The sequence below is a fragment of the Salvelinus fontinalis genome, chromosome 26, assembly GCF_029448725.1.
Source record: "Salvelinus fontinalis isolate EN_2023a chromosome 26, ASM2944872v1, whole genome shotgun sequence".
Classification (NCBI taxonomy): domain Eukaryota; kingdom Metazoa; phylum Chordata; class Actinopteri; order Salmoniformes; family Salmonidae; genus Salvelinus; species Salvelinus fontinalis.
In genome coordinates, this window is record NC_074690.1 from 24,210,750 (window position 1) to 24,237,043 (window position 26,294).

At 40.6% G+C, this 26,294-nt stretch overlaps 1 protein-coding gene across 1 annotated transcript in view; it reads left to right on the forward strand.

Moving 5' to 3' along the window:
* The window catches only part of LOC129823977 (double-stranded RNA-specific editase B2-like), a 37,371-nt gene that overhangs the window by 360 nt on the left and 10,717 nt on the right, over positions 1–26,294 (forward strand). The window contains exons 2-3 of the mRNA XM_055883177.1: positions 20,927–21,016; positions 21,325–22,541. Of these exons, the coding sequence (XP_055739152.1) occupies positions 20,927–21,016; positions 21,325–22,541 (1,307 nt within the window). The remainder of the gene's footprint in view (positions 1–20,926; positions 21,017–21,324; positions 22,542–26,294) is intronic.

Below are 26,294 nucleotides of genomic sequence, written 5' to 3' on the forward strand. Positions count from 1 at the left end.
GTGGACAGAAGATCAAACAATATACCATTTGTTTATAACGTTTGCCTTGAGGGTGCCTTTGTAGGCTAAAAATCATAGCCTATTGCCCGAAATAAACGCAGGAATAATTTGTCACTGATGGTTATTGTGAATATATTTATGTTATTTATGCTAAGGTTTGCCAGTGGCCGTAAAATGTCATCTACATACATGATTACAAATAGGATCTCCGTGAAACGAATCACCTGTGCAGCACAACTCATTTCCACAAGGATTAAAGTGATATAAGAACTGTATAAATGTATCTCATGTTGGAGGCAACAAAAAAAATGCACTGTGATGAATTTGATTCTCATATTGTTATACTGTAAGCAATGTTCGCGCTAAACTGTGCGCGTGCGCGATCGCGCACTTCCTCCAGTACTGCCGCGAACAAGAAATGCCATGCTGCGCAGAGACGTAAGAGATTGAACTTCACTGAGTTCGCCCCTTTAATTTGCACTATTTAAATACAGAAAAATCTGTGATCGAATCGACATTATATCAGCCCATTTTCAATGCAGCAAACCAAAACAAATCTAACTTTCCAAGATTGATTTTGTTGTAGGCAGAGCCAGAGCACAAAGGGGTAGAATTCTATTGGCTGGGGTAGCCCACGAGCGGTCTTTCAATCACACGCGAGTGAATGCGCTTTTCAGATCCGTTCAGGTCACAGCGCAAAACCAAGCGTGTGCACATTTGTTGATATTCTTTGATAGTTAGCAAGTTATTAGCCCAGTTATGAATAATTATAGGTCAGCAATAGGGAGTTACTGCTTCCTACAAGAGCACAAAACGTATAGTCTACATTTCAAGCTGTCTTTGAAAAACCCGTCAGGTAAAAAGTGTGTCTTAATTAAAGGGGCAGTGTTGTATTTTCAAACAGGTTTGAATATGCAAATAAGCCAAAAGGCAGAGGGGTAGCCTACACTGTCTAATTCTCTGGTGTAGTAATAATAATCCATTGTATTTTGTAATCACAAAACAATGCAATTTACAGTCACCTATTTGGCCCATGGTTTTACAGACTAAGTAAAAGATCATTAATTAATGTCAAACCATTCATTTTTTTTATTTAACCTTTATTTAACTAGGCAAGTCAGTTAAGAACAAATTCTTATTTACAATGACAGCCTATCCTGGCCAAACCCAAACGACGCTGGGCTAATTGTGCGGTGCCCTATGGGACTCCCAATCACAGATGGATGTGATACAGCCTGGATTCGAACCAGGTACTGCAGTGTGCAACTGCCGGCACACGTTTACAGTGAACACTGAGGCTGTACCCTTACAGTTTTAGACAGTTGCCAATAGGCTATTGTGGCTATTTGAGCATAATGTAGGCCTACCAACAAAACAAATGGAGCAAATCCCATAACATTTTCACATGGAAATAGCTTTTGATTTCTATGATATAGCCTACAGTAGCCTATATGTGGTGGTCATTGCAGGCCTACATTGCATGAGACTTTAATAAAAAACAAATATATTTTACATTGAATTGAGATGCAGTGGCTTAGACCACTGCGCCACTCGGGAGCACCTTCATAATGTAAAAAACGTTTTTTTTAAAGTAAGTTTGAATGACACTGAGGGGCAGTGTTTTTACAACTAATGCTGGTTTGCCTGAGGCTGATGCCGGGCAGGTGTTTGTACACATGCATATACACACACTCTTATTCAAATAGACGCATACACAGACGGACGTAGTGCCAGACATGCACTCAAACATATAGAGTTGGCATTGCTGTTATGATTGTAGTTGTCCTTGATGTCCTTAGTTTATTTATTTATTTTTATTTATATATTTTTTGCAATGCTGTTTGATGTTTTCTTTTGTCGTTTTCTTTTTTCTCTTTAGTTCATTTTCTTGGCTGTTGGTGCATTGGGGGGTTCTTGGGTGTGGTGAATGGAATTAATTGTCTTTTTTGTAAAAAAGAAAATGTTTTATTTTGTATTTTTATTCTTGAGGGGGGACTGTGGGAGGGGTCTTGGATGGTTGAGGGACAGCTATTGGGGAACTGTGGGGGGATCTTGGAGGGTTCGGGTGCCTGTTGTTTTGACCTGGTGGGAGATCTGTCGACGTGCCCTTGCTTCTCTGTGTCACTCTAAATGGAGTCTGTTGGATGACTGGTGTGGTGTAGTTGTTGAGTGGCTTCACTGCAAGTATATTGTATGTTTCGGATATTAAATAAATTGTAATATATATATATATATATATATATATATATATATATATATATATATATATATATATATACAAAAATATAAACAATTAAAATGGCTTTTGACAATTCTCTGCCTCCATCTCCTGTTATTTAAATGCACTCTCATTTTCATGAAAGCCCTGACAATCATTTCTATTGTCCTCTTGGCAACAGGTCACATTTTAGGATTACACAGCCGTTTGTTCTGGACACACTAATCCTCAGAACATGCTACAGATTATTTCATAAGGGGTTTTATATTAAAACCTATGCTCATTCAAAGTGCCTAAGCCTATTCCCTTCCATTTACGATCTATTGACCTTTTGCTACTCAAGGTGAATTAATGGGAGAGTATATAATGATACACAGGGTGAATACATTGTATGCATCCCAAATGGCACCCTATTCCCTGATTTACCTTTGCATTTACATCACAGATAAAACAGAGCCCTGTGAAACCAAGGATGCATCCCAAATGGAACCCTGCTCCCTATATAGTGCACTACATTTGACCAGAGCTGTTTGGGATGCTGCCTTGGTTTCACAGGGCTCTGTTTTAACAAACCTACCTAATGCAAAGGTAAATCTTAGTGCTGCATTATTTTAGGTATCCCCATTAGCTGCTGCCAAGGCAACAGCTACTCTTCCTGGGGTCCAAACACATTAATGCACTTACATCACACATAAAACAAAAGATCAGATTCAGATTGTTTAATAGTCACATGTACAGGGTTGCAGGTGTGATTGCAGGGTACAGTGAACATCTTAGGCCTTGAGCTCCAACATGCAGGACTAGTGAAATAAAACATTTAAATGATAAAACAGTACATCATATACCAATATTAAACCACTTCATATCTACAATACAACATGTATAATAAAACCATTCAACAATATTACAATGTACGCGTGTGCTAGCGTGGGTCTGTACCTGTGTGTGTGTCTCTTCACAATCCCTGCTGTTCCCATAACATGTGTATTTGTATCTGTTTTTTGTTATCTGATTCTACTGCTTGCATCAGTTACCTGACGTGGAATAGAGTTCCATGTAGTCATGGCTCTAAGTAGTACGGTGCACCTCCCATAGTCGGTTCTGGACTTGGGGATTGTGAAGAGACCTCTGGTGACATGTCTTGTCTTGTGGGGTATGCATGGGTGTCCGAGCTGTGTGCTAGAAGTTTAATTGTCAACACTTCTTACAAAAGCAAGTAGCGATGAAGTCAATCTCTCCTCCACTTTGAGCCATGAGAGATTGACATGCATGTTATTCATATTAGCTCTTCGTGTACATTTAAGGGCCAGCTGTGCTGCCCTGTTCTGAGTCAATTGTCATTTTCCTAAGTCCCTCTTTGTGGCACCTGACCACATGACTGAACAGTAGTCAACAAAACAAAGGAGATGATCGTGGACTTCAGGAAACAGCAGAGGGAGCACCCCCCCATTCACATCGACGGGACAGTGGTGGAGAAGGTGTAACGTTTTAAGGTCCTCGGCGTACACATCACGGACAAACTGAAATGGTCCACCCACACAGACAGCGTGGTGAAGAAGTCGCAACAGCGCCTCTTCAACCTCAGGAGGCTGAAGAAATTTGTCTTGTCATCTAAAACACTCACAAACTTCTACAGATGCACAATTGAGAGCATCCTGACGGTCTGTATCACTGCCTGGTACGGCAATTGCACCACGCTCAACCGCAAGGCTCTCCAGAGGGTAGGGCGGTCTGCACAACGCATCACCGGGGGCAAACTACCTGCCCTTCAGGACACCTACAGCACCCGATGTCATAGGAAGGCCAAAAATAATCATCAAGGACAACAACCACCCGAGCCACTGCCTGTTCACCCCGCTACCATACAGAAGGCAAGGTCAGTACAGGTGCAAAAAGCTGGGACCGAGAGGCTGAAAAACAGCTTCTATCGCAAGGCCATCAGACTGTTAAACAGCCATCACTAACATAGAGAGGCTGCTGCCAACATACAGACTCAAATCTCTGGCCACTTAAATAAACAGACTTAATAAAGGTATCAATAGTCACTTTAAATAACGCCACTTTAATAATGTTTAAATATCCTACATTACTCATCTCATATGTATATACTATATTTTACACCTTCTACTGCATCTTGCCTATGCCGCACGCCATGGCTCATCCATATATTTATATGTACATATTCTTATTCATCTCTTTACATGTGTGTGTATTTGTGTGTATAATGTAGTTGTTGTGAATTTGTAAGTTTATTTGTTAGATTTTACTGCATAATCGGAACTAGAAGCACAAGCATTTCGCTGCACTCGCATTAACATCTGCTAACCATGTGTATGTAAGAAATAGAATTTGATTTGATTTGATTTAGTCCAGGTGCGACAAAACTAGGGCCTGTAGGACCTACCTCGTTGATAGTGTTGTTAAGAAGGCAGAGTAACACTTTATTATGAACAGACATCGCCTCATCTTAGCTACTGTTGTTTCAACATGTTTTGACCATGACAGTTTACAATCCAGGGTTACTCCAAGCAGTTTAGTCGCCTCAACTTTCTCAATTTCCACATTATTCATTGCAAGATTTAGTTGAGGTTTATGGTTTAGTAAATGATTTGTCCCAAATACAATGCTTTTAGTTTTTGAAATATTTAGGGCTAACTTATTCCTTGCCACCCAGCTCTTTGTTAAGTGTTGCAGTCATTTCAGTCGCTGTAGTAGCTGACGTGTACAATGTTGAGTCATCCGCCTACATAGAGACAAAGCCAGTGGCATGTCATTAGTAAAGATTGAAAAAAGTATTCCTGATTCTACCTGGATTATGTTGGAGAGGCTTCCATTAAAGAACACGCTCTGTGTTCTGTCAGACAGGTAATTATTTATCCACAATATAGCAGGGGGTGTAAAGCCATAACACATACATTTTTCCAGCAGCAGACTATGATCGATAATGTTGAAAGTTTTTATCATTCATTTCTTTCAGCCAATCATCAGTCATTTGTGTAAGTGCTGTGCTTGTTGAACATCCTTCCCTATACGCGTGCTGAAAGTCTATTGTCAATTTTTTACTTAAAATAGCATTGTATCTGGTCACACACATTTTTTCCAAAAGTTTACTAAGGGTTGGTAACAGGCTGATTGGTCGGCTATTTGAGACAGTAAAGGGGGCTTTACTATTCTTGGGTAGGGGAATGACTTTTGCTTCTCTCCAGGCCCGAGGGCACACACTCTCTAGTAGACTTAGATTGAAGATATGGCAAATTGGAGTGTCAATATCATCCGCTATTATCCTCTGTAATTTTCCATCCAAGTTGTCAGACCCCGGGTCTTGTCATTGTTGATATACAACAATATTTATATTTTATTATAATTTTTTATATAATTATAGGTCCTGGAGTATGTCAGAAATATTCTTCACAACTGGAATAATGGCCTCAGTAGCTGGCGGTGGCTCGAAGGGAGTTTTGATAAATTAACAAGTTGTGGGTGTGTAAGGCTTGGCCCCTCACTGGCCAATCAGAACGTGCTCCATGGCTAAATATGTAGTTTCTTCAAGTTGTGTATTTATAGTCTTTCATGTATAGCGTTGTCATCAACTCCAATTTGAATGTTAGTCTGTTATAGCCTAGTTTGTTTATTAGCCTGCCCAATATTTGCTAAATATTTTAAACATGTTTGCAGTCCACATTGTTCTAATTGCATTGTTTCAATATGGAAAAACATTGTTTTAAAGAGACTATGTCTACAGTTACAGGCACCATAATTGCTCCCTTTGGGCGTATAATGCAGACAAGGCAACTTAGACTATGGAGGGGTTTTTACGCACATCCAAACTTTTCTCAGGAGCTGGACCAAGATCCAATATAAAGAGAAAGGGTGAATGTCCACTCACTGTTATGCTATACTCATATAATTGGGAATTAGAATACAAATGTAATCAACTTGGTCTCAGAGTATTTCATATTATTCTATTCTATATCCGAGACACTCCATTTAGTATGTTATTTTTCTTATAGTCTGTAGTACAGTGGAGGCTGCTGAAGGGAGGACGGCTCATAATTTTATTTATTTTTTTATTTATTTTACCGTTATTTTACCAGGTAAGTTGACTGAGAACACGTTCTCATTTGCAGCAACGACCTGGGGAATAGTTACAGGGGAGAGGAGGGGGATGAATGAGCCAATTGTAAACTGGGGATTATTAGGTGACCATGATGGTTTGAGGGCCAGATTGGGAATTTAGCCAGGACACCGGGGTTAACACCCCTACTCTTACGATAAGTGCCATGGGATCTTTAATGACCTCAGAGAGTCAGGACACCCGTTTAACGTCCCATCCGAAAGACGGCACCCTACACAGGGCAGTGTCCCCAATCACTGCCCTGGGGCATTGGGATATTTTTTAGACCAGAGGAAAGAGTGCCTCCTACTGGCCCTCCAACACCACTTCCAGCAGCATCTGGTCTCCCATCCAGGGACTGACCGACCAGGACCAACCCTGCTTAGCTTCAGAAGCAAGCCAGCAGTGGTATGCAGGGTGGTATGCTATGGCTATAATATGGCTGGAACGGCGCAAATGGAATGGCATCAAACATATGGAAACTATGTGTCTATGTGTTTGATACCGTTCCACCTATTCCGCTCCAGCCATTACCACTAGCCTGTCCTCCCCAATTAAGGTGCCACCAACCTCCTGTGATGTAGTAATTTGTGGATATCCATCACCTATTTTGTGTAATATGTTTTGAATTACAATTCGTATTATATGCTATGAATTAGCAAAATGTACAATATGTTACAAATTTGCAAACCGTATGATATGTTACGAATTCTAGCTAGTTGGTTAGGTGGCAAAAGTTAGCTAGGCTATGGGTTAGGGTTAGGGCGAGGGTTAAGGTTAGGGTTAGGGGAAATGTTAGCTAACATGCTAAGTAGTTGCAAAGTAGATAAAAAGCAGTAAGTAGCCTAGTTGAAAAGTTGCTAATTAGCAAAAATGTTAAAGTTGTCCAAGATTAGATTTGAACTTGTAACCTTTAGGTTGATAGACATTGCCGTTATATGCCAACCCATCCACCCTGACCAACAACCCTACTTTTTCGTTTTTGCATTAAGTAACATTCTGTCTTATGAAACCATAACAAACTTAACATATCATACTAATTTGAGTGTCTCGGGGCTTTAGTTTACTATATTACATCTAATGTATGAGACCAGGCTGATTTAATAGGATCTCTATGGTTATACTGCTCCAAAATTGTACGTTTTATAAACATCATGGAACCATAGATCATATTTGCACTTCTCCAGAAATAGCAGACGGAATGGCATTGCACTCGACCAATGCATGTTCTCATAAACCCATGAATCTTTCTAATTAACAAAAAGCAATCCATCTGTTTTTTTAAACAAAACAACAACAATATTTCTAAATATGACGTTTATTAATTTAAATAGTACACAGTAACCCTACAATAGGCCTAGTTATAACAAACATGTTGCTAATCTAGTTTTTTTTATTGGCTTCAACATGGAAATATTCGTCATTGCGTTCGCATTTCGAAAATGCACTGCATGCTTGAGCCATGAACATTTGGACATTGCCCCAAACATTGTAATAAGATTAGTCTACCATCGCCGTTGATATGGGCTGTTAGTGAGTTAGCCACGTAAAACGTAAACAAAAGAACAGGAAAATAGCCTAGGCTACAAGCGGATTCAGCACCAACGATAGCAGAATTCCCGCCATTTGACAGTTAAATTCAACTGATGAAAGTTGAAGTTGTCACATTTTAAGTAAATGATAAAGGAAAAACAATAAGCAGACTATTGTAATAACTTGATGTTCCTAAACAGGCTTCCTACAGTAACGGACACCTTCCATTCAATGGGCATCACACATATGCCTAATGAGTCCACAGAAGCTACATATGGACAAAAATAATATCCAATATAATGAAAAAACGGGAATGTCTAACAGTTTTGTTGCTTGTGATATTTTAATAAAGCATTGGTTATAGGCTACTGAATAGGCTACTGTGCGCCTCCACTGGCAAAATCGATACCATAACCAATTGCGTTACCGCTAAGACCAGCCTTTGGTGAGTTATCACGAGTAGCGCTGCTTGAAATTGGCACACGTTTTTAATTTAAAGACCTCACATGTTGACATTAGCGCCGCCTTAACGCCAGCTGAACATAGAGCACATCATGCCTAACCAGTGGCATTCTATTGGGGTAGTGTGCTGTAATGATTTAACTAAAATGTTAAGCTATTTTTAATGTATATATTTTTACAGTAGGGTTGTGGACGTGGGTGTATATTGCTCTTCTGATGAATGTCATCCTTACAGTGTTCGTCAAGAAAGAGCCAATAGGATGTTTGGTCAGAGGAGGATCCATACAAAAACCCTTATTCCCAGTATGACCAATTATGTATTATGTTGCTATGGATTCTTAAAGAGTGTTTTCCTACCTTCAAAATACTTAAAAGCAGTCCCAGTCAGATGCGGTAAACATTTGAGTATACAAACATGCAAATTATGAGACAAATGTATGGCCTTGGAACTTTCCTTGGACATCATCTAAGTTTTCTTCAAAGACAATAATGGTTTGATGATTGACAGAAGTTACTGTTAATTTGGTAAATTACTTACCATTTTCATGGGAAATTGATCAGACTCTCACGTTACAGTATATACACCATGCAGGGACTAGAGACTATTCAGTGCTATATACTGTACTTGGTTTCTTTGGGAAAGTTGTGCAATGTCCTAAATTCAGGACAGATTGTCATGATGGAACAACATGGAACAACAGCTGTTTTCTATCATCTGTTGCTTCAACAAAATGTATTATGATTTGCATCCATATTTGTTGATTGGGCTGCTATATAAAGGTATAGTATCAGAAACACAAAACCATTACTAGAGCAAGTCAACATGCAGATTTACTTCTGCATTGTTTACAGATCTGTATAGTGAGTACATCAGGTCTAGACAGGGAGGGAGGGAGGGAGACAAAGGCTTTTTATATGATTGCAGTGTTAAAATGTCAGGTCTGCATTTAGCTGTGTTGGTTGTGTGAAGTTGCAGTGAAACCAGACATAAGTTCAGTCAACTAGTCTGCATGCTTTCAAAAATACTGATGGCCAGACAGACTGTCTGATCTGTCTGTGAATCAGCACAAGAGAAATGTTTTAATCTTATTTCATGCATTAGGGAAACCAGTCAACTTTAAATCTATATTGACGTAATAAAGCTGTAATTATTACTGTCCACTGTAACAGACGATAACTGAAACAGACTTGAACTCTTATTGTATTTGCTGTTACTCAACAACTTGTTGTATTATTCATTAACCATTGCTGTAGTAAAGAAACCCATAACATTATCCTCAATATGTTATCCCAGACAGTGAGTAGATCGTATGAGAGAGTGCTATTGTTTTGCAAAAAGAAAAAAGGTTAAATTAAGTCTTTCTTATTGATTGATTCCACTGACATTAAAAGCTACATTTAATCAGATGTTCTTATTCAGAGTGACTTACATGAGCAATTAGGGTTAAGTGCCTTGCTCAAGGGCACACTGACAGATTGTTCAACTATTTGGCTCAGGGATTTGAGCCAGCAACCGTTCGGTTACTGGCCCAATGTTCTTAATCACTAGGCTACCTGCCACGCCATTTGTTAAAATGCTCACTCTACTACAAGGCAACATAGATTAGAGGAAATATAGTATTTGGTTTGATGAAGAGACAGACAAACAGTCATTGGTGTTACTAGTTGAAATGGGGCCATTTTCACATCTGTTGTATCAACGGGGAGCCACAGATTTGTGCCACAGTATGCCATTGTTATGATCCCATATTACAATGAAATTCCCATCACCATATGTTTTAGGAAACATTTTCATAATTCAGTTCCAAGTGTTTGTGAGCTCTTTGATATAAGGTTTGGTTTTGAACGGCCTTTGTCTGTATTTGTTTATGATTTGATATACTGTATGATTGATTTGAGGATCAGAATGTGTGTGATCTGCCTGTCACAGTGAGGGTTTGCTCAGATATCAGACATCTCACTGCTTGACTAGTTTTTACAACAATCACCCAGCCTGAGCCTCTGGTTGAGTGGACCTTATGAGATATTTTCCTCTCTAGTCCAAAGTTATGACCGCATATAATATGGGTGGGCTGTTTTAAAAAAAGATCCAGGACTGTATGTGTCAAGCGTCTCAGAGTAGGACTGCTGATTTAGGATCAGTTTTGCATTTTAGATCACAATCAACAAGATTACATGGACAGGAGGGGACCTGATCCTAGCTCAAAGCCCCTGATTTTTCTCTTAAATACCAACTAAACTGGAAAGCCATTTTTTCTCTGAAGTTTTTAATATTCATTAGCTATGTTCATTGTGTAATGTCTGGTACATAACCAGTTCAAACTGAACTAATAGTGTCCGCTGTTGATGTGTCTAGGGTGACATATGGCTCCTTCTCTCTCTGAGAATATTATCATGAAGTTCTCTTCCTGTTTCTCTGATTCCCGCTGATGGGAACAACCTGTTTGTGAACAACAAACATCACAACTACATGAATAGTTTGCTGTATATTATGTATTACTTGAGTCTGGGAAAAGTGGCATCAAAGTAAGCCCACGGAACTCACTTTGGCTCCTAACCATGACAGACTGGCTGTGTCCCCCCCGTCCCCCCCTTCATTTGATGTCACTCTCTCAGTGGAGATGCAGACATTTGGCAGACAGTAGCCTAGCCAATTGTGTCAGTTTCATAGTTTCATTCATGTTACTTGACTGTGTTGGTTTCCTCAGAGAGGCTGTTCACAGGTAAATAAGAGGAGGTTGTCAGACGATTGTTCCATCACCTCTCATCAACATATGCAACAAAGTGATCAAAGAGGTAAATAGGCTTCAGGAAAGATCTGGATGGGAAGTTTTTTTAGTGTTGGGGGACTAACAGATAGGAGACGAGCTTCATGCTCTGAAAAAATGTGTTGCTTCACCTCTTCACCATACTCAAGTTGAATAACACTTTGTTCTTTCCTTATGAACCTTCGTGGTTCCATGGAGACTGAACCTCACTGCAATGGGAAAAACTGGATTGAGGGAAAAAAGCACAGAATTGGTGCAAGTTGTTTTGATGTACTCTACCTTGGCAAATAAAGGTGCAGTTCAGGGATAAATGTCTGTGAGACATTCTTTTTCAGTCATAACCAATACCAGGAGTATCAAATTCCAGTCTTTGAATGATGCTGTGTCTGCATGTATGTATTACAATTATACACTTTAACAGTATTTACCAATCCTGGTGCTGGGACATTACACATTGTAACTATGCAATAGACTAGAAACATGATTTAATGGGTAAAGGCTGATTTGTAATTCAAATATACAGAAACAGAATAAAAAGAAAACAGTACACTACACTTCATATTCATCATGTCAATACTCTAAAACCAGTTCATCACAATATCTAATTTCCTTCATCTGCATTGATCTGAGAACACAGGATAGGTGTAGTATTTCATCAAATGAGAGATTTAATTTCAACCAGTAGAGAATGTGGAATGCTTTATTGAAAGAAGTTAATTAACCAAATATTATAAACACATAATACATGCATTATAAATATTATAATTGTCATATTATATTATAAATACAAGTTCAAGTGCACATCTGGTGTGCATTATAAAAACAAAGGAAGAAAGTGGTGGCGAGAGAGGTGTAAAAGACAGAAAGGGAAAGAAGTAAGAACATAGGAGCAGGGAAGACAGCATATGATTAATGAATCACAGTGCTACCCTAATATTCTCTCAGTTCATCACAATTACATAATAGTGTCTCTAGCGATGTCTCCTAACCAGCCTTGGGCTTCCAGTTTGCCCGAAGGTTATCCTAAGAGCGTGTGAGGTGGCGATGACGGGACTGGGGGTTGGCATCCTCTCTCACATCAAAACATACCTGAAGACGAGAGACAGATGGAAAGAGATATCATGTATAAGCCTTTTTTTTATTCTAACATTGTCAGTCATCATAATCAGGAGGTGAAATGCAAAACTGACCTTGGATCATTAAATCTGGGACTACTACATCTCTATCTGTATTTCAATGTAAAGTATCTCTTTAATAATACTTCCTGTTGACCCAACCAAGTGACCTCTCACCTCTGATCATGCTGCGCCCTCTATGTGTCAGCCAGTTCAGATGCAGGAGGGGCTCACCAACACAGCTGATATAACCTAGAGGATTTAGGGAGAATGGGGGAGAGGGATGAAGTAAAGGAGAGAGACTGTTATTGAAAAAATAAGGTAGTTAAAGAGATTGTGTTCAACAAGAATCTGTGTTTGTGGCTTCACCTGGTGTCCACACTAAGTGGCTGCAGAGTACTTTATACTGAAAAGCATAAAGTACTCCATTCTCATGAAGTTATTCTTTGAAGGTGGAATGATTCACAGTTATACACCTGAGCTTGCTTACTGCACAACAAGCCATAAATCAGATTGATACATCAGTGTGTGGGTTATAGGGTGTGTAATTGTTCAAAAACATTTATATACGGGAGACTTAAAATAGCCTGTTTTGTTTTTGTACAGACATCACAACCTTACCTAAACAGCACCCTCACCTGAGAAGTAGACATCAAAGGAGAGAAACTGGGAATTGAATAACTGCAGTTGACATAGCTAAGTAAATGGAAGAATACTCTTATTACAATGTGTTGTGCATAGTGTGGTCTATGGTGTTGCCAGGGAACAACACCCTCTTTGAAGAAGTAGGAGGTGAAGATCTCCCGCACACGGATTGCCTCTCTTGCTGCGTTATTGGACCCCATCCTTGAAACATCCTGCCTGACTTCTCCTCTGGCACACGGCAGTGAGCTGCAGACTCCCGTTTAACGTACCATCCAAAATAATATATCTTATAACAAACCATGATAACATTGGATAGATGCATGTGCACACACATGTGCATGTGTAGCATGTGACAATAACATGATCATATCAATGATAGCATCACAAATGAATACATAAATACGACTTGAAGCTTGATGGTGAGTTGATCATTTGAATCAGCTGTGCAGTCCTAAGGCTGGTTTTGTTTTTCAAATCTGTTTTACAGGCTGTCCAAACAGGAAGTTACAAGTGACCAAATCCGATTTTTGCGTGTTCAGACAGCTTGCTGACATGGCTACACTGGTTGTCATAGTAACTACAGGTGTGTCCACAGTGGTGTAGGATGATTGGTGGTGGTGATTGTGCTTACTATCACTCAGAAGTTATGTAACAAGTTAAGTTAAGGAGACAACAATGCCTGCCAATGTCGTTCCCCAGTTGTTTTGAATGTTCAAAATCATAGTATAAGAAAACTTTTAAAGCCTCAAAGGATAAGATGATCCAACTTTCAAAACTAGTCATTTTGGCTAGCCACAGCACTGAACTAGCTAGCTAGCTGTTTAGCTTTCTATCACATTCACTCATTTGTTTTATAATCAATTAACAAGCTAGTTAGCTACCACATGTTCTTGGCAAACTGTCAACAGAATAGCTAGCAAGCAACAAGGTATGCCAAATAGCAGTTTAAAAACCACTTGAGGGCAAATAAATCAAATTTGCCGATTCAGGCACAAGGCGCATGGCCAGGAATTAGATTTGCTTGAAATATTAGATTCCATGTGCATTTTGGCTGTTCAGACTGCAGGAAAAATAACAGATTTGGATATGCCAGAAAATAGGATTTGAGTCACTTCAAACTGCCAATATGAACAAGGCTTAACTGATATCACCTCTTGCAGAACAATATATATTTTGTTCACTTAGCAAGGGAGCCCCATATCCATCAAGGGAAGGGAGCCCCATATCCTATACAGAGATCAAAATGGAAAGTCTAACAGCATCTTTGCAGCACACTGTGGATATTTCCACTTTGATGAACAGAATACACTGGTGGTGGTGGTGGTGATGACTGACTTTTTCAATTTTCTTATCTTTTCGCCCACCAGGTTCTTTTGTCCACCATCCCCTCTTCATCCACTATCAGCCCTGGTCAAAAGTAGTGCACTATATAGGGAATAGGGTGCCATTTGGGATGCAGAAGCGGTTTATTTCTCACCTCATTTCCCTTTCCCCCAGCCAGACCCAAACCTGGCCCTGCTGAGCTGGTAAATTCTACTGAGGAGAAATGATGACCAATTTGTCGCCATTAAACGTGAGGCTTATTTGATCCACTAAGTGGATTGAAATGTGGAAATTGAATGTATGTACTGTATATTTAAACCATGTTTTCCTCAGCAAACCCAATTTGAAAAGATGATGACAATGCAAATATGCACATCTTAAACTAGAGACATGTAAACGCCGGTATCGATGTTTGTGCAAAGTAAAGTATTGTTTCTGTGTATGTTTTTCTTTGATGTTATGACTTGCACCAGACATATCAAAACATGTAAATTAACTTTTATATTGATTATTTCATGACAGTATACATTTTTCATAAAATGAAAAGTTAGTCCAATGTTTTCCTGGAAATCTTTTTGGAAAAGATCAGTGGATTTTTTCTGGTCAGCCAGTCAACTCAAACAATGCATTTAGCCAAGAGGTGGAGTGTCCACTATGAGATAAACATGAGTTATTTGCTCAACCTCTTAAAAAGAAGTCCAGGAGGTATCCTTATCTCCCTAGCAGAACTGGCAATCAGGGTCTAGCAGAGATTAGTCAACTGAGCCACAAAATGTTTGCGTCCCAAATGGCACCCCATTCCCATTTTAGTATACTGCTTTTGACCAGAACCCATAAAGTAGTGCACTAAATACGGAATAGTGTGCCATTTAGGATGTAACCATGGCCTTTCTACTCTCTGTGCCTGAACTGAATGAGAATGGCTTCCAATGTATTTAGATGTCTACAGGTTCAACAAAAACTAACTTGAAGAGGTGACTCTGGGATGCTGGCCTTCTAGGCAGAGTTGCAAAGAAAAAGCCATATCTCAGACTGGCAATAAAAAGAAAAGATTAAGATGGGCAAAATAACACAGACACTGGACAGAGGAACTCTGCCTAGAAGGCCAGCATCCCGGAGTCGCCTCTTCACTGTTGACAATGAGACTGGTGTTTTGCGGGTACTATTTAATAAAGCTGCTAGTTGAGGACTTGTGAGGTGTCTGTTTCTCAAACTAGACACCGTAATGTACTTATTCTATTGCTCAGTTGTGCACCGGGGCCTCCCACTCCTCTTTCTATTCTGGTTATAGCCAGTTTGCGCTGTTCTGTGAAGGGAGTAGTACACAGGAGCACAGGAGTGATGGTTGCTGACAATGGGCCTCTGTACACCTATGTAGATATTCCAGCAATTTAGTCATTTAAAACATGAACTATGTCTACACTGTATTTCTGATCAATTTTATGTTATTTTAATGGTTGTAATTTTTAATAGGACCATTCCCCTGTAGTCCCACAGTGACGTTTAACACATTACTGGTGCAACAGTGCTATGGGATGGCCTGGGTTGTTATATTACTGGTGCAACAGTGCTATGGGATGGCCTGGGTTGTTATATTACTGGTGCAGCAGTGCTGTGGGATGGTCTGGGTTGTTATATTACTGGTGCAGCAGTGCTATGGGATGGTCTGGGTTGTTATATTACTGGTGCAACAGTGCTATGGGATGGTCTGGGTTGTTATATTACTGGTGCAGCAGTGCTATGGGATGGCCTGGGTTGTTATATTACTGGTGCAACAGTGCTATGGGATGGCCTGGGTTGTTATATTACTGGTGCAACAGTGCTGTGGGATGGTCTGGGTTGTTATATTACTGGTGCAGCAGTGCTATGGGATGGTCTGGGTTGTTATATTACTGGTGCAGCAGTGCTATGGGATGGTCTGGGTTTTTATATTACTGGTGCAACAGTGCTATGGGATGGTCTGGGTTGTTATATTACTGGTGCAGCAGTGCTGTGGGATGGTCTGGGTTGTTATATTACTGGTGCAGCAGTGCTGTGGGATGGCCTGGGTTGTTATATTACTGGTGCAGCAGTGCTATGGGATGGTCTGGGTTGTTATATTACTGGTGCAGCAGTGCTGTGGGATGGTCTGGGTTGTTATATTACTGGTGCAGCAGTGCTGTGGGATGGTCTGGGTTGTTATATTACTGGTGCAGCAGTGCTGTGGGATGGTCTGGGTTGTTATATTACTGGTGCAACAGTGCTATGGGATGGCCTGGGTTGTTATATTACTGGTGCAGCAGTTTTATGGGATGGCCTGGGTTGTTATATTACTGGTGCAGCAGTGCTGTGGGATGGTCTGGGTTGTTATATTACTGGTGCAGCAGTGCTATGGGATGGTCTGGGTTGTTATATTACTGGTGCAGCAGTGCTATGGGATGGTCTGGGTTGTTATATTACTGGTGCAACAGTGCTATGGGATGGCCTGGGTTGTTATATTACTGGTGCAGCAGTTTCATGGGATGGTCTGGGTTGTTATATTACTGGTGCAACAGTGCTATGGGATGGTCTGGGTTGTTACGTTACTGGTGCAGCAGTGCTATGGGATGGTCTGGGTTGTTATATTACTGGTGCAACAGTGCTATGGGATGGTCTGGGTTGTTATATTACTGGTGCAGCAGTGCTGTGGGATGGTCTGGGTTGTTATATTACTGGTGCAACAGTGTTATGGGATGGTCTGGGTTGTTACGTTACTGGTGCAGCAGTGCTATGGGATGGTCTGGGTTGTTATATTACTGGTGCAACAGTGCTATGGGATGGCCTGGGTTGTTATATTACTGGTGCAGCAGTGCTGTGGGATGGCCTGGGTTGTTATATTACTGGTGCAGCAGTGCTGTGGGATGGCCTGGGTTGTTATATTACTGGTGCAGCAGTGCTGTGGGATGGCCTGGGTTGTTATATTACTGGTGCAGCAGTGCTGTGGGATGGCCTGGGTTGTTATATTACTGGTGCAGCAGTGCTATGGGATGGTCTGGGTTGTTATATTACTGGTGCAGCAGTGCTATGGGATGGCCTGGGTTGTTATATTACTGGTGCAGCAGTGCTATGGGATGGTCTGGGTTGTTATATTACTGGTGCAACAGTGCTATGGGATGGCCTGGGTTGTTATATTACTGGTGCAACAGTGCTATGGGATGGTCTGGGTTGTTATATTACTGGTGCAGCAGTGCTGTGGGATGGTCTGGGTTGTTATATTACTGGTGCAACAGTGCTATGGGATGGTCTGGGTTGTTATATTACTGGTACAGCAGTGCTGTGGGATGGCCTGGGTTGTTATATTACTGGTGCAACAGTGCTATGCGATGGTCTGGGTTGTTATATTACTGGTGCAGCAGTGCTGTGGGATGGCCTGGGTTGTTATATTACTGGTGCAGCAGTGCTGTGGGATGGCCTGGGTTGTTATATTACTGGTGCAGCAGTGCTGTGGGATGGCCTGGGTTGTTATATTACTGGTGCAGCAGTGCTATGGGATTGCCTGGGTTGTTATATTACTGGTGCAACAGTGCTATGGGATGGCCTGGGTTGTTATATTACTGGTGCAGCAGTTTTATGGGATGGTCTGGGTTGTTATATTACTGGTGCAGCAGTGCTATGGGATGGCCTGGGTTGTTACATTACTGGTGCAGCAGTGCTATGGGATGGTCTGGGTTGTTATATTACTGGTGCAACAGTGCTATGGGATGGCCTGGGTTGTTATATTACTGGTGCAGCAGTGCTATGGGATGGTCTGGGTTGTTATATTACTGGTGCAACAGTGCTATGGGATGGTCTGGGTTGTTATATTACTGGTGCAGCAGTGCTGTGGGATGGTCTGGGTTGTTATATTACTGGTGCAGCAGTGCTATGGGATGGCCTGGGTTGTTATATTACTGGTGCAACAGTGCTATGGGATGGTCTGGGTTGTTATATTACTGGTGCAGCAGTGCTGTGGGATGGCCTGGGTTGTTATATTACTGGTGCAGCAGTGCTGTGGGATGGCCTGGGTTGTGGCCCCTGAACCCAGAGACACAAATTTCACTGGGATTTACCTGCTGTCGCACCACCAATTAGCAGCACTGGGAGTCTGCATCCCAAATGGCACCCTGTTCCCTGTATGGTGCACCACTTCTGACCATGGCCCAATATAGGGAATAGGGTGACATTTGGCCCAATATAGGGAATAGGGTGCCATTTGGCATGCACATAGAGTCTGAGAAAGGAAGTAGATCAGGGGAAGTAGGAAAAAGAGGTGGCTGGATAGTAGGTCATATCCAACGTTTACACCAGTTAAACTTAAGCTTAGACACAGAAAAACCCACCTCACCAACAACAGCATGTTTATATTACTGTCACTTTCACTAATTAAAATTCAGATTTTTGCATGTCAGCAGACCTGATAAGCTAATAAGTGTATTATAGAAAAGTAATTGGATAAATAATGCACATACTTCACTGTGACACTTTGCAGTTCCTGTGAAATTTGAGTAAATTAAATGCAGAAAAATGAGATGGGAACCAAAAACACAGAGAAAATTTGATGTAATTGCAATGATGTAATTCTAAGGCTTTTCAACTGGTGCGGCAGGGGAAGGTTGTACTTTTGTACCTCATTCTTGCAGCCTATGGGGTCATTTACTCTGAAATCAAAAACATACAACTGTATTTTGTCTCTCTCTGAACTCCATCATTATTAACTGACTTGATAGAAGAGAATGCTTATTCAAAGCAAGCACCAAATTGTCAGTTTGAAAGCCAAAGACGCTAGATAGAACTCTAGTCTCAATTATAAAGAATGTGAGGGTTAACATGAAGACTAGATACAACCAGTAATATTATAAGCCGACAGTAGCCTAGGCATTTAGCTCATCCCCATTCTGGGTGGATTACATGTGCGTTAGCAAGATGTGTATTAGACTGTGCCTTTAGATTTAATTCAGGTTAATCTGACTATACCCTCACAGGAAACAAGGACTTAGCTATATACACTACCTGTAACAGTTTAAGCTTAATGCTGTTAAATACAGTATACAATATTGAATACACTAAATACAATACAGTGAATTCAAGGCAAACAGTCATATTTCTAATGAAACCTTTCCCTGCTGCGTAATACAATAGCTAAAAGACACTGCACTCTGGAAGGTATGTAAGGTCCCTCACCATCTTGAAGTAGAGACATGTCAGTCGTTCTTCACCAGAACTCATTTGTGGAAGTAAGTTTGATTTGATTTAATTTGAAGTTGCAGCTTTCCTCCACCTGTCAAACATCTCGACCTAGCCCTATCTCAGATATTTCTGGAGACAGCATCCCCTATTATTCTCATCTTGTGACAGTCCCCTAGTTGTTATATTTAGTTATAGCTATGAGGCTGAATTGACATATTTCTCTCTCCCATACATTGCCTTCTCAACCTAATGAAATGGCACCATTTGTTCCTACTGTAGGGCACTGTTTACACTTTTCATAATTTATCATCACACGATCACAGCTCCACAAACCCGAGGGTTCATTGGAGAATCACATTATGTACATTACATGTTAAGGGTAAAATCTGATATCACAGCATCATATTCCAGTTTGATTATTTTAAAACTCCTGAGGCAAACTTGGTTAATCCCGTCATTGTTAATGAAGCATGTTTAATATAATAATGAAATTAGGCATGGCAAGGAAAGTGAAAAGCGCCCGCTTCCCATCCAATGTGTGAGGCCTGACAGCTTTGGATAATCTCATTTGCTAAGCATAATTTAAAATGTTTTGTGTGATTTTCTCTAATGCGTACTGTCTTTCCTCAAGGGCAAGAACATGCTGAACTTCTTGGACAGTTTATAGCTGATGGTAGCTACAACAGTCACCAATGCTATCCATCTACAGAAGTTAAAAGAATTTGAGAACATTCCAGATGCAATATTAAAATACACATCAACATAATACATCTATGTAATACATACATACAGTGTACATACATACTGTACGTACAATATAAGTATTGTGGACCATGGACCCCTTTTTTTTACCACCCTGTGCTTTTAACTTGAAAATTCATTGCTTTGAACTATTGGTCACTAAGGTGACCCACAATTGTCATCAGCATGCGATTCTTCCTTCTATCTGGTAAAATAACACATCTGCTCAAAAAAAGTGTGAACAGATTAACAGTTCTTTGTCTATTAACAAAACATCATTGATAAAACAAACAAATAAACTGCTTGGCTGTCTATACAATCTGCAAACATTTAGGAGACAACTAGGCTACATAAAACTAGTTTGATTGGCTGATTTGTCGTAAGGGATTCCATTAATGGGACACTGTGTGAAATCCTCTGGTCTTATCAGCTACACCTTTCAATTACTCCAGTTGGCTATAAACCTGTTTTGTTTTCTCTCTATCCCTTCAGCCAGCATAATTCTAATGGACATTCAGATTTACACATTAAGTTTGCATTATTACCATAAAAGTGTTTACTTCAGTCCATTTCATTTTTTTTTTTTTTTCTGGAAATAATATTTGGGCTCTGAATATATGGAACTCAATATAGATCATACAGTAGAGGTATTTCATATGTACATTATATTAATCTATATCTAACCCTCTTCCATCATGACAAAAACTATTTTGGAGATGACATAATGGTGCTGAAAATACACTCTTATGTGGGTTAACCTATCTGGGGTTTGTCATGTTTTGTGTGGATTCCCCAGTAACTGCCTGTCTCTGTTGTGTTTCAGAGAGAACAAGTATGTTGTCATCTTTCATCGGCCCCATGAAGTTTAGAGATATTGGGACAACAACATCAAGAGACCATGGAGACACTTCAAGTAATTTATTTATATATTTCCCTTTCCATGCTATTCACTCACACCACATTTCAATCAGAGTAGCACACCAGCAATGTATCAGTTTATCAATTCTAAAAACTTTAACAAGAGCAAGGTATTGTGATTCATTTGAAAACAGCATCACATTTTGTAAAAGCAGTATATTTCAGGTCATCTCACCCCCGTAACCTTTTGCTAAGCTCTCCCATGTCCAGTAGTTTCCTTTTTTTGAAAATCTCATCAACCAAATGTGACAAATCATAAAGGTTTCCTCAACTATGTTTGTTCTGGACTTGATTTGGGAACAGGTACCAGCAGCGTTGAGGTGAAGGAGAACCGCGACAGCAGAAACCAAGTGGACTATTCCACCATACTACAACTTGGACATCATCCATCATCAGCTCTTTGCACTGACATCTCCAAAAGAAAGACGACAGTGGACTGTACCATGGTACCTGCACATCATCCATCAGCTCTTTACACTGACATCTCCAGAGGGCTCTCCAGGACTACTGCTCTACAGAGGAAGCAGCCATTGGTAGAAGGAAAAGACAGGCTTCTCTACGAACTCCAATTGATCTGTAAGAGGACGGCCCATTGTCTCACGTCAGATAGCGCCACGACTCCGTCTGCACGGTGGGTTGGGGGACGAGCGTCGCGTGGGAGTGATGCCACCTGTCAGAAGACAATGATGACTTCCTGGTCTGTCACAAAGAAGAATGCCCTGGTGCATTTGAATGAGCTGAGACCAGGTCTACAGTATGAGATAGTGTCTCAGACAGGGCCAGTTCACGCCCCTGTGTTCGCTGTAGGAGTAGAGGTCAACGGTCTCAGGTTCGAGGGCCGAGGCCCCACCAAGAAGAAGGCTAAGATGAGGGCAGCAGAGCTTGCTCTTAGGTCCTTCATCCAGTTCCCCAACGCCCATCAGGCTCACATCACCATGGGAAACCTCAACTTCATCAACACCACAGCAGCAACAGACTTCACCTCAGATCAGGCCGATCTCGTCCCCGACACGCTCTTCAAGGAGTTTCAGCCAGAAGCACAGGAAGACCAAATCTTTAATCACAGAACAGGGGGAAAGGAGTTGCAGTTCGAGGAACCACCAGCACAAGCACAACTCTACAGAACAGTGAAAAAGGGACAGGAGTTGCTCTCCAGTATCTGTAACCATGGGAGACTAGTGCGCCTGACCCTTGACCTGATGTCCTCAGACAATCAGAAGAGGCAGAGGATCGGTTCCGCTATCGTCGGGGAACTGAGGCCTGTGGCTCTGCTCAATGAGTTAATGCCAGGCTTGAGGTACGTCTGCCTGACAGAGAGAAAGAAAGGCAGGCCGATCAGGAGCTTTGTGATGGCAGTACGGGTGGATGGAAGGGTATTTGAGGGCTGTGGGCGCAGTAAGAGGCTGGCTAAAGCCGAGGCAGCAGCCTCAGCCCTACAGGACCTGTTTAACATCAGTCTGGGTCCTGAGAGGAGCATCAGCAATACTGCCAGCTGGGCCAAATGTGCACAGCTACCTCAGGTGAGTACCATTACTAACTTAAAGGGATACTTCGGGAGGCCCTTTATCTACTTCCCTAGAGTCAGATTAACTAGTAGATACCCATAGACTTCCTGTCATTGCGCTAACGCTAGTTAACATTGGCTCGCAAAACTACCTCTAACTTCCTTCATACTGGATGCAGAGACATAACAATTATATCCACAAGTTCATCTGACTCTGGGGAAGTAGATAAAGGGCCAATTGAACCACTTTAAGGGTTCTAAGCTGGAAGGGAAATTATACTATTTTATATTGCTATGGGAAGTTAGAATTGTTAATCTTAAGTTATTTTGCAATCGTGGTCAAGCCTGTATATTCAATTTTGACTGATATTCAGTATTTTCTAAAATAAATATAATGTTGAGAGATACAGTGTTTACATTTGCTGTAAGTTGGATATAACAATCACAGTGCATTACATTTTTTATGCCTCGATTTCATTCACATCCTCTTTGAAGTACCCAGGTTGAACAGGGTTATTGGACATATCCTGTCCTTTGACTATATAGCTGCAGTATGAGCATCCATCCCATCTTTTAAATGGTCCTACTGAATTTGTCTGAGGTGCTCTGACTGCCACCAAATGGAGTGCACCATATCAATATGCCTTCCATGTCCAGGAGCCTGAGGACTAACGATGTCCTGTCCTGCATGCCCAACCACAGCAGCTAAACAACCCTGTTATGTCTGTCTGGCCTCAGAAAAGCTGCACCTCTTGTCATCTTTTTCTGCTATGCACACATACAAAAATACAATAGTACACTATGGTATAAATACTATGGTATTCACCATAGTGTTTTTGCAGACTTTACTGTAGTATTCACTGTAAATCTGCAGAAACACTACAGTGAATACTATAGTATTTACTGTAGTATACTGTAGTATTTACAGTTAACTATAGTATAAATACTATAGTAAAAGAACTGTAGTATATACTAAAGTAATTAATGTAGTACTTTTGCAGATTGCAGTATACTGTAGTATTTACTGTAGTGTTTTTGCTGAATGTAATCTAGTGTAGTATTTAATGTGGTGTTTTTACAGACATTACTGTAGTATTTACTACAGTGTTTTTGTTTTATTATCTTTGACATAGAAGTGGAGGCTTTCTCCTTGAGTATACTCAAAAAGCTAATTTTCCTAAACCTGTGTTTTTGCAGACATTACTGTAGTATTTACTACAGTGTTTTTTTGCGGATAAAACTGTAGTATTCTACTACTACAACATTCTGTAGTAAGTACTATACATGATCGAGCGATACTTCAGTGTGTACTACAGTGTATTACAGAATTCTATACTAAACTGTAGTATTTTTTCATCTGTGTGCTTTCAGAATGTATGTCGATTTGTCCCAGACGTTTAGTTCCATGAGTGTGACATGTCAATGGAAAGGAAGGCAAGCTTTACCATGGCTGATGGAGAGTTTGTCCACAAGACATAGGCTCTTGTTTGGCTACTAGCAGACAAACTGTCTCTTCTCAAATAGTCTTTCCTTGATTCCTTGCATCCTATCTCCTCATCTCCTTCTCAAACGTATTGGAGGAGAAGATCTAAAATCCCTCCCTTCTGAACTTCTTCTCCAATTTGAGAAGGAGGTGAGGAGAGAGGATGCAAGGAATTGAGGAAAAATTACTTAAGAAATTAAATCAGACTTTATTTGTCACATGCGCCGAATACAAGTGTAGACTTTACCGTGAAATGCTTACAAGCCCTTAACCAACAGTGCAGTTCAAGAGGAAGAAAATATTTACCAAGTAGACTAAAATAAAAAGTAAGTATAAAAAGTAACACAATAAGAATAACGAGGCTATGTACAGGGGGCACCGGTACTGAGTCAGTGTGCAGGAGTTCAGGCTAGTTGATGTAATCTGTACATGTAGGTGGGGGCGAAGTGACTATGCATAGGTAACAAACAAACAGCGAGTAGCAGCAGTGTACAAAAGGAGGGGGGGGGTCAATGTAAATTGTCCAGTGGCGATTTTATGAATTGTTCAGCAGTCTAATGGCTTGGGAGTAGAAGCTGTTGAGGAGCCTTTTGGTCCTAGACTTGGCGCTCCGGTACCGCTTGCCGTGCGGTAGCAGAGAAAACAGTCTATGACTTGGGTGACTGGAGTCTCTGACAATTTTATGGGCTTTCCTCTGACACCATCTATTATATAGGTCCTGGATGGCAGGGAGCTTGGCCCCAATGAAGTACTGGGCTGTTGGCACTACCCTCTGTAGCGCCTTACAGTCAGATGCCGAGCAGTTGCCATACCAGGCAGTGATGTAACCGTTCAGGATGGCATCACCTGGGTTTTTGGACACATCCTGGGTTTTTCCTGATCCCTAGCCCTCCAAAAAGTGCCTCAAAGTCAGGCATCTAGCTAGACACCTTAATGAACATTATCATCACAGCCTATTAGTGATCAAGGAGGAGCCCCAGACTGAAGGAGATTGAAATTAAGAGCGGGAGGTGTGAAGAGCATATTAATCTGACAGATAATTATTTAACACGCTCATTATGCATCATTACACATGACCTTGTGCATCCCCATTTAGACAACATATTTCCTTTCCATTCATCTCTCCAAGCTTGATATCAGGGGATGGGTGGGACGATAACTTGAATTATTATGTATTGTATGAATTATGTAAATTATGTGGATGAGTTAGCCTCTTAATTATTATTGGTAATCAACTAGCTACTAAACATTGTCAATATCTCATTATTCTGAGATATACTTAGCATATAATACTCATGTAATAATGTATGTCCAGTATGTCTCCCGAGTGGCACAGCGGTCTAAGGCACTGCATCTCAGTCACCACAGTCCCTGGTTTGAATCGAGGCTGCATCACATCTGGCTGTGATTGAGAGTCCCATAGGGTGGCGCCCTATTGGCCCAGCGTTGTCCGGGGTAGGCCATCATTGTAAGTAAGAATTTGTTCTTAATAGGGTACCATTTAGGATGAACCTTGTGACAGTGCTTTCAATAAATCTAACAGAGGTTTCTTCTTTGTCAACTCTCCCTGATACATATTTTTTTTATTTAACATTTAGTTAACTAGGTAAGTCAGTTAATTAAGGATCCACCCCTTCTTTTCAATTTTTGCCTAAAATGACATACCCAAATGTAACTGCCTGTAGCTCAAGCCCTGAAGCAAGGATATGCATATTCTTGATACCATTTGAAAGGAAACACTTTGAAGTTTGTGGAAATGTGAAAGGAATGTAGGATAATATAACACATTAGATCTGGTAAAAGATAATACAAAGAAAAAACAAACCGTTGTTTTGTATTTTTTTGTACCATCATCTTTGAAATGCAAGAGAAAGGCCATAATGTATTATTCCAGCCCAGGTGCAATTTTGACTTTGGACAATAGATGGCAGCAGTGTACGCGCAACGTTTTGGACTGATCCAATGAACCATTGTATTTCTGTTCAAAATTGTGTATCAAGACTGCCCAAATGTGCCTAATATGTTTATTAATAACTTTTCAAGTTCAAAACTGTGCACTCTCCTCAAACAATAGCATAGTATTCTTTCACTGTAATTGCTACTGTAAATTGGACAGTGCAGTTAGATTAACAAGAATTAAAGCTTTCTGCCAATATCAGATTAGTCTATGTCCTGGGAAATGTTCTTGTTACTTACAACCTCATGCTAATTGCATTAGCCTACGTTAGCTCAACCGTCCCGTGGAGGACCCACCAATCCTGAAGAAGATTTATTAAGAACAACTTC